Raw genomic sequence first — 9572 nt, forward strand, 5'->3', positions numbered from 1 at the left:
TTCAAATCAATATGTCACAACTGAAGCCCAATCTTTATTCCTAGGCGCCAAAATGTGATAGAATAGCTGAGATAATCTAAGGCCCTAGATATTTTAAATAGAAAATTATTTATGCATAATCCTGAATACATGATTCTCTTTGTTTTAAATGTCACTGAGAAAATAAAAGTTTCCATGATTTTTCTTTATGTCCAGTATTGGATATAGTTTAAGATGATCATAATCTGAAGATTTAGAGCCTTTGATGATCTCTGTATGAGAGAATAAAAATTCTCATTAATTATTCAGTATGAGTAAAACTTCTTCAGGAGAGAAAAAATTTTCTGCTCCTTCAAGGTAATCCTTCTTCTGACCTCAATGCATTTGATTAAATCTTCTATTTCTGCACTTAATGCATGATATGCTACTTTATTCATCCACATGCCCCTCCTCCACTAGACTACAAGTATCTTAGGAGCAGAGGTCATCTCTAATTTCATTGTTCTTTTTCCCAGTGCCTGATACAGAATAACTGCTCAGTAAGTGTTTGTTGGACATAAGAAACTTCTCTTTAAATTTTGATTGAGAATCATTTCAATAAGATACAGAAAGGAATTTGCTGCCATAGAATAATGTATCATTAATCCTAGAAAAATGATTCTGTAGGTCAGATTGCATTGCTTTTCATGAACAGGCTCTCTAGATCTTCTATACAGTAGCTAAAACATGAAAGGGAGATTAAACAATCATTTGATAAATTTTTCAAGGTAAACAGAAAAGCATACAGTTCAAGATTCAAATAATCTCACCAGACACAATTGTTTAAAATAACTAAATCACTTTTTTCTGCATGGACATTCCTAAACACAACCAACACCTTAGGTGAACTAAAAGTTAAGACAGATAAGTGCTTTTAATGTTCATAGTAAGATGGGCATTTTGAATGAATATTAGCAGTTAGAAAATAAATTTCAATATTGAATATCTTTGCTACATGGCTCTAATCATGCATGAATAGTAAAGCAGTGATTCGCTGTCTCATCCTTATAAATAAAGTTTATAATTGAAAGCTACAGAAGAAAAAAGAAATAAACCTAAGCCCAGAAGAACTAAAGGTCTCCAAAAGTGTTCACATCACTTGGTTACGGACTAAGAAGATTATGACTAAAAGTGTAGAAATAGAGTGGATAAAGTAATATAATGACAGAGGTAAGTGGCAAAGAATTATCCTATACTAAACTTAGACTCCAAAATCACTTCAGGAGAGGGATTTCCCTGGCGGTCCAGTGGTTAAAACTTTGCCTTCCAATGCAGGGGGTGTGGGTTCAATCCCTGGTTGGGGACCTAAAATCCCACATGCCTTGTGGCCAAAAAACCAAAACATAAAAACAGAAGCAATACTGTAACAAATTCAATAAAGACTTAAAAAAAAAAATGGTCCACATTTTAAAAAAACCTAAAAAAACAAAACAAAACCAAAAAATCACTTCAGGAGAAATGCCTCTAACTTCAAGTATAAAGTTTATCTTTGGCTTCTTAAATCAGATGTATTAAGACTTTTAAGTCATTGAATGCACAAAGGGCCACACTTTTACAACTACAAAGGTACTTCCAGATACCCAAAGGTACTTCAAGTCTTGATAGACCTGGTTACAACTTCTCCTGGACTTCTGGAGTTGTTTGACTCCACTTACAAAGTACAAAGGGATTTACGAATGCTACCACCATTACTATGCAGACAACGACAATTACAACATCACTGCCACAATCACTCCCACTCCCACCACCTTTCATCTGCCCAGCACCTGCTCCGGGTTGGGCCCTGGGCCAGGTGTTTTACATAGATAGTATTTAACCGTCAGAGAGCCCCAGAGTGAAGTGCTATTGTCTCCATTTTACAGAGAAAGCTGAGGCTTAGCAAAACTTATCCAAAGAGCAGAGACAAATTTGAAACTGAGTCTGTCCAACACCACAGTCTATGCCTTTTTCACTGCAGCGTGCTCTCAGAGCTATTTATTGAGCCTCTGTTATCTTCCAGGTACTGTGTTAGTCATTGTAAATATATATTTAGAAGTCTCCAAAACAATGCTAAGAGGTAGGTCGCAGATCATGAAACTGAAGTTAGAGCAGTAAAGAAACTTCCCCAGGAGCTCACCGCTAGTAAGCGACAGGGCTAAAATTTAAATTCCTGCTTTATCAGTGGTGAAACGACATAAACTTAAAATTTCAAACTCTTGCCTTTGGCATAAGCTAAATAAGGGAAATAACCCAGTATGTATTAACCAGATTAGATGCAATATTAGGTAAAACAAACCTAGGCTTATCTAGCTATGTCCTTTATATTAGAAAATAATTAAACCTGTTTAGAGTTCTGAACACTAAACCAGCCACAAAAGACTGAAAACTAGAATCAATTAAGTCACGAAGACTAACACTCTACAGTTCCAGACTGCTTTCAAATAACATTTTATTGTTCTTTTTCTCATGGAATAAAACAGTAGTTTATCCTCACAACACTCTAGTGATATAAACAGGGCGTAAGTTGTTTTCCCTTTATAGAAGGAAAAGGTCCATGCCAGGACAGAAAAACTAAGGGACTGCTGATAGTCCCAAAACTTGAACCTATGTACCCTGAAATGAGAATGCTCTGCTCTCTGGCGCTGGCTGCATTTTTTCCTCCAAATGAAACCAGGTCTGCTGATTTTCAGAGGATTATGGAGCCCACCCATCACCTGAGTTTGGCTTCCCTGCAGAGAGCATTAACGCTTGCTTCTAGGTTTGGAGTTCAGTTCAGTTCGAGGGAGATCATTTTTAATTCACTGTACTGACCTTAGCGAAGAGCCCATTTCTAATCAAAATAACACTGGATGTCTCGATTAGGGAGAATAAAAAGGAAGTACTATTTTCTAGCAGAAAATAAACACATGAAATTACTACTCAAAAGAAAGTATAGGGCTTCCCTGGTGGCACAGTGGTTAAGAATCCGCCTGCCAATGCAGGGGACACGGGTTCGAGCCCTGGTCCAGGAAGATCCCACATGCCACTGAGCAACTAAGCTCGTGTGCCACAACTACTGAGCCTGCGCTCTAGAGCCCACGAGCCACAAATACTGGGCCCGCGTGCCACAACTACTGAAGCTTGCGCGCCTAGAGCCCGTGCTCCACAACAAGAGAAGCCACCGCAATGAGAAGCCCACACACTGCAACGAAGAGTAGCCCCCACTTACTGCAACTAGAGAAAGCCTGCAACTAGAGAAAGCCCGTGCGCAGCAACAAAGACTCAACACAGCCAAAAATAAATAAAATAAAATAAATTTATAAAAAAAAAAGAAAGTATAGGCAAGATACTAGTAAGAAAAAGGAGAAATAGTTCCCATTTATTGAGCACTCATAATGTTCCAGTCACTTTTCTGAGCACTTGACATGCATTAACTTACTTATTTTTATAACAATGCTTATTATGTCCCTTTTATGGATGAGAAAACTGAAGCACAAAAAGGATAATAACTTGCCCAGGATGACACAGCTCAGTGTCACAGTAAGTAGAACAGGGATTTAAACCCAGATAGAGAATCCACACTCTGAATAAACTGTTTACAAAATGAAGTATAATTCAGTGGCTTCCCTGCTGGCTCAGTGGTTAAGAATCCACCTGCCAATGCAGGGGACACGGGTTCGAGCCCTGGTCCGGGAAGATCCCACATGCCGCGGAGCAACTAAGCCCGTGCACCACAACTACTGAGCCTGCGCTGAGCCCACAAGCCACAACTACAGAAGCCCACACGCCTAGAGCCCATGCTCCACAACAAGAGAAGCCACCACAATGAGAAGCCCGCACACTGCAACAAAGAGTAGCCCCGCTCGTCGCAACTAAAGGAAGCCCGCGCACAGCAACAAAGACCCAACGCAGCCAAAAATAAATACATAAATAAAAATTTTTTTTAAAATGAAGTATAATTCAAAACCTAATAAATGATGGTGCCACTAATGGCTGCTAAGGAAAGTCTGGCCACAGCTCGCCATGCCCTCTCCACACATCAGCGTGGTCCCTCTGATGGCAAGAGAAGAATGGACAAGACAGGAGATGAGGCTGACCCAGAAGGGCGACGGCTCTATTTCTATGGAAAATAACATATTAACATGTTTACCAAAACCAAGCTGAAAAAAACCTCTAAGGGTGAATGTTAGGAAGAGAGGCAGCCATGTTCAAATTATTTTATGTAAAGCAAGCAAGCAATGGTCACTGAGTTTTAGAACATTACACTGAAAGTCACAAATATTTGCGGAATACAGAAATCTGACGTCAATAAACTTTGAACCATCATTGGAGTGGTAAAAGCTCTTTTAGGAAGAGAAGCATTTTCCCCCTCCCCAACCCTGTTTTTTCCATTTCTCCCATTAGACCTTTGCATTTATAATAATGATGATGACGGTGGTGGTGGTGGTGGTGGTGGTGGTGGTGATGGTTTTACACTTACTGAGTTTCTACTTTGTGTCCAGAAGTGTGGTAAGAGTTTTACATTTAATAACATGAATTAGCATGTGATATTCACAAGAGCCTTACAAAATTAGTATTACTCTTTTCTCCATTTTCCATATGAAGAAACTGAGACTCAGAAAGGTGAAGTAACTTGCGCAAGGTCACGCATCCAGGACATAAATTCACTTTCATTTGCTCTAAAAGCCCACAATATTAATCGTGTATGCCCAGCAGATAAGTGTGGCCACCTGACTGTCCCATCTTTATGTAGAAACAAAGGCCAAAGTGAGTGCTGCACATTCCAGCTGAGGTCCACCACCTCCAAATCCTGGACAGAAATGAACATACAGGGCAGATGGCTCAAGAGAGCCACATTGGCCAAAGGTGGGCCAGAAACCTAAGTGTGCTTTAGCTGCTCTCTTTACTAGAAACAGGTACAATCTCTCAGAAGTAAACAAAATATTTATAAACATGATATAACTAGAAAAACATCCCAAAGACAGACCAGTAAGTTTAGTTCTCCGGACATTTGTTAGTACAAAGTTCATCATAGTTCTGAAGGAAAGAATGGAATGCTTCAAGACTGAACTAAAATACATGAAGCTCGAGGAGAGAAACAAAGACTCCTATTTTAAGTTTTAATCTAAAAAGTATTTGCGTTTGAATAAATTGTTTACAGCTGTGTATTATCTCATTTGCTAGATACGAAATGATGCGACTAAGTCAGATAAGAACCACCACTATGGATGTTTTTAAAATATTTACTGAGGTAATAGGAAAAATACTTTTATGTTGGATACACCATTATTATGTAATATATTTTGTTAGAAATTTCAATTAGTAGTTAAGCACAGTAAGTCTTTATGTGGATAAAAAAATGTTCTATTACAACCAATTACTACTGGGAATGATAAATATGAGAAAAAATAAAATACCTTCTCTCTTAGCACGCCTCTCCCTATGCCCTCACACATACTCAGACTGCCCTGAACCACCTGTTCAGGAAGTACTTCTCAGAAAGTTCCATGTTCTTCCAAGTGTTGGTGATGCTCATAATGCACCTCTGCCTGGAACTTGTTGCTCCTCCCCTTTTCTGTCTGACTAAAGCACTTCAGTCATCCTCCTCCAGGAAGCCTCCCTAGATCCCTTCCTCTATGCTAACATCTATCATAGCACTTATCCCACTGTTTACTTTCTGGGCTCCTCAAGACACTAAAAAGTCTTTGATGACAGAGACCACTCCCATTGTTTTTGATATCCCAGCACTTAGTTAATAAAATATTTGCTAAATGAATGAAAATATGTTGCAAATTAAGACTTACTTTAGAAACAAAGGAAAAATATTTCTACAATGCAAATCTTGCACAACATTATTCTCAATGTTCATAAAGGTGTGTTTTAAAAACATACAGGATATACTGGATATTGCCAACTGTCCTTCATTAAAAATATTTCACACACCTGTACCCCATAAATATACTGTTACATCCAGTTGATTACTGTTCAACGAATGCATCAGTTCAGATAGTATAATTGAATAATTATGCATAAAGGATAAAATCACAAAATCATGGTAAAGAATTTAAAAGCACAATGGCAGTTACACTTTGAATAACTAGGCGCTGCCTGGTTCTGCCACTTATTCCAATGGGGACAAGCCCTTCACCCTTTGGTCTCAGATTCTCCTCGCATAAAATGGGGGTAACCTTCCTCCCACTTCTTCCCATTCGGATCCTGTGAGGACAATGGAGATATAACAACTGCAAGAGTGGGAATCTCCACAATTAAGGCACCACTATCAAGTCTTAACAGAATCCCCAGGTGGAGTTCCGATCATCGTTCGTTACGGTAATAACCCTTCACAACCCACATGCTCTCGTTAGCAAGTTGATAGTATAGACTCTGGTGTAGTCTTTGCCAGTCAAAATAAAGGCCACATGGGTGGGCACAAGTTCCTCTCGCTGAGCTTGGTCTGAGCCAGAAGCCGCGAGGAACCCGGTCACTCGCAGCGGCCACCACATTTCCCCCCCTGGAGCCCGTTACGCTCCTGCCGGAGGAAACGACCCTGGGCCCTTCCGCTTCTCCGAGAGGGGTCGAGCGGGCTGACGGTGGAGAGGACTCCAGGGTCAGCGCAGCAGGAGTAGAAAGGGGGCAGGAACAGGTGAGACTGTTGGGGGGAGGCGGAGCTCGGCGAGGGGCTTACCTGGCCTCGCCGAGGGGCGCCGGGGGCGGGTGCGGAATGAACACCCCGCAGTCAGACCGCGGAGGCTGCTGTTTCTTCTTGGAGCGCCAGATATGGAAAGAGGCGTGCTTCTTGGGGGTCCTGGACGGACTGGACTTCCCGTGGTCGCCCTGAGGTGGCAGCGACAGTGGCATCTTCTCGTCTGCCTCCTCCTCCGGCTGCTTGGATGCTGCCGTCTCCGCCGCCCGGCCCTTGTGGAAGAACGCACCTGGACGCTAGCTGGCCCGCCTTTCCCAGCGCGCCGTCCGACCCCGCCCCCTGGTCGCGGGGCCGCAGCACAGCGCGCCCCCCCACCCCACCGCGGCGCGGAAGGCACGGGGCGGGAGCCCAGGTGAGGTGCGCGCGCCGGCTGCCCCAAGGTAGGGAGGACACGCCCCCGGGCCCGGGCCTCGAGGAGCGCGGCGGCCGCGGGACAGCGACACCTACTGGACGGCCTGGGAACCGCGTCTCCTGACGCTGCATCCTCTGCTCTGTGGTGGGAGCCAGAGTCGGGTCGGGTATTGACACCACCTCTGACGCATGTGCCATCGGTCGTCTGAGGAGTTGCTGGTCACTCTTGGCCTGCGCAAGGCTGGCACGAAGAATGCTTAGCCACGAGCCCCGCCTGAAGAAGGATGGGGGGACGCGCATCCCGTGGCCGGGTTGCTCGGCGATTAGAACTAATCTACTCTGGCCTTTAGGTGTCTTGGGCAATGTCGTGTGAGGAGTGGCTTCTGTTCCTGTTTGTAATCACGGGTGCCAACTCCTCTCCTCTCCCTTCAAGAGTCTGAAAAATTAATTTGTACTTGCACCTCATAAAGCACGAGAGGATAAAAAACTGAAGGGAATGAGGCATATTCCCCAGTTCTCAAGGGTTTAATAGATCCCTCATTGTGAATTAATGCCAGTCCCACAGGCCTCTCCGACATCTGCTTTACTGTTAATGATTTCCAGTTTTAACCTCACAATCCTGCTTAAATAGCAAAGGGGACTAATATTTAAGCAAAAGAAGTCCATGAGCAATTCACTTTGGGCATTATTGGAGTATAAAGTGCTCAAGAACCAAGTACTGCTTTAAAATTCAATGCAGTACAAGTCCCTCTTACACTGTAATACTTTCTTCTTTCTTTTCTCTTTGAAGACCGAACTTATTCATTCATTCATTCATTCAAGGAACATTCATTTTTATTTAATTATTTTTATATTTACATTTCTATCGATGTAATCCTACATATAGTAAAAAAAAAAAAAGCACAAACCATTAAGTATATAACTCAAATTTTTACACATTTATGTGGTTGTGGGTATAAAATGTTTTTAAAAAGGACAGTTGACATTGCCTTGGAAAATCCTTCTGTATGTGGATTTTAAATATACCATTATAAAAATATAGAACATTTCCCAAACTGCCTTACCCCTCCCTTCTGTAAAAGTTTACCATTATTTCAATTTGCATCACCAGAGATTAATTTTGACTCTTCTGGAACTTCACTGAAGTGGAATCACAAGATGTACCTCTTTGGTTTCTTTTGCTCAATATTAGTCTATGAGAATCATCCATATTGCTTCACATAGCAGTTTTTCATTTAAAAAAATTATTGTGTACTCTCCCATGATATAAATATACCACAATTCACTTGTCTATTCTACTGTGGATGGACATTTAGGTGTTTCCAGATTGGGGCGATTATGAATAAAGCTGGTGTGAACCTGTTTCACTATAAGCATCCATTTCTTTTGGCTATGTACCCAGGAGCTCAGCCTCTGGGTAACACGGTGGGCATATGTTCAGCTTCAATCGATTTTGCCAAAAAATTTTCCAAAATGGTTGTATCAATTTATTCTCCTTTCAGCAATGTTTAAAACATCCAGTTTTTCTATATTTTCATCAACACTTGATATCACTTTTTCAAGTTTTAGCCATTTTGATGGAGGTGTAATGTTATCTCACTGTAGTTTTCATTTATATTTCCTCAAGAAACATTTATTGAGTTTACTGAGTACTAATTATGTGCCAGGCCTTGACTTGGGGGGGAAGGGCGGTTGGTACGTATCAGGCCTTACAGGAGTTTGGAAACATTACTAACCCAGCCTGGGAGTTTGGGAGGGAGGAAGAGGAGTGGTCAGTAAAGGTTTATTATAAAAGTAGCCCTTGAGTTGAATCTTATTTATTTATTTATTTATTTATTTATTTATTTATTTATGGCTGTGTTGGCTCTTTGTTGCTGCACACGGGCTTTCTCTAGTTGCGGCAAGCGGGGGCTACTCTTCGTTGCGGTGTGTGGGCTTCTCATTGCCGTGGCTTCCCTTGTTGCGGAGCATAGGCGTGCGGGATTCAGTAGTTGTGGCTCGTGGGCTCTAGAGCGCAGACTCAGTAGTTGTGGTTCACAGGCTTAGTTGCTCCGCGGTGTGTCGGATCTTCCCTGACCAGGGCTCGAACCTGTGTCCCCTTCATTGGCAGGAGGATTCTTAACCACTGTGCCACTAGGGAAGCCCCTTGAGTTGAATCTTAAAGGGCAAAGGGATCAGCAAGAAAAAGGGAAAAGGGAAAGAGGGAAAAGAGAAGTAAAAGGGATAAAGGGAAAAAAGAGGACATCTTCTCAAGCACACTTGCTCCAATATTACAAGTTCAGTAATTCATTCTTTCATTCCTGACTCCTCCAAGCAGATTCTTCATGCTATTCCCTTCTACCATCAGGGAATCTGGAACATATTTCAGTTATCACACTGTCCATATTGCACGGACATTATTTGTTTACGTATGTGTCTCCTATTAGCCTGAGAGAAACGTAAGAACATTTCTCATTTATTTTTACATTTTCAAAATGTAAATATCCATTCATTGAAATAATTAATCAAATGAATTGGTATTTAAAATAACTGGATACCTAGA

General features: G+C 41.7%; 1 protein-coding gene across 2 annotated transcripts in view; it reads right to left on the reverse strand.

The window, feature by feature from the left end:
• CRYBG1 (crystallin beta-gamma domain containing 1) overlaps window positions 1-9572 on the reverse strand; it is a 221437-nt gene that overhangs the window by 199575 nt on the left and 12290 nt on the right. The window contains exon 1 of one of the 2 annotated variants that reach the window (XM_082475081.1): window positions 6662-6940. The exons of the other annotated variant lie outside the window; for it this stretch is intronic. Within the exon in view, the coding sequence (XP_082331207.1) occupies window positions 6662-6834 (173 nt within the window). The 5' untranslated portion in view covers window positions 6835-6940. Of the gene's footprint in view, window positions 1-6661; window positions 6941-9572 lie in introns of those variants that run through there. 2 annotated transcript variants of the gene reach the window in all.

This window comes from Balaenoptera physalus (genome assembly GCF_965194825.1).
Source record: "Balaenoptera physalus genome assembly, chromosome: 9".
Taxonomy (NCBI): Eukaryota; Metazoa; Chordata; class Mammalia; order Artiodactyla; family Balaenopteridae; genus Balaenoptera; species Balaenoptera physalus.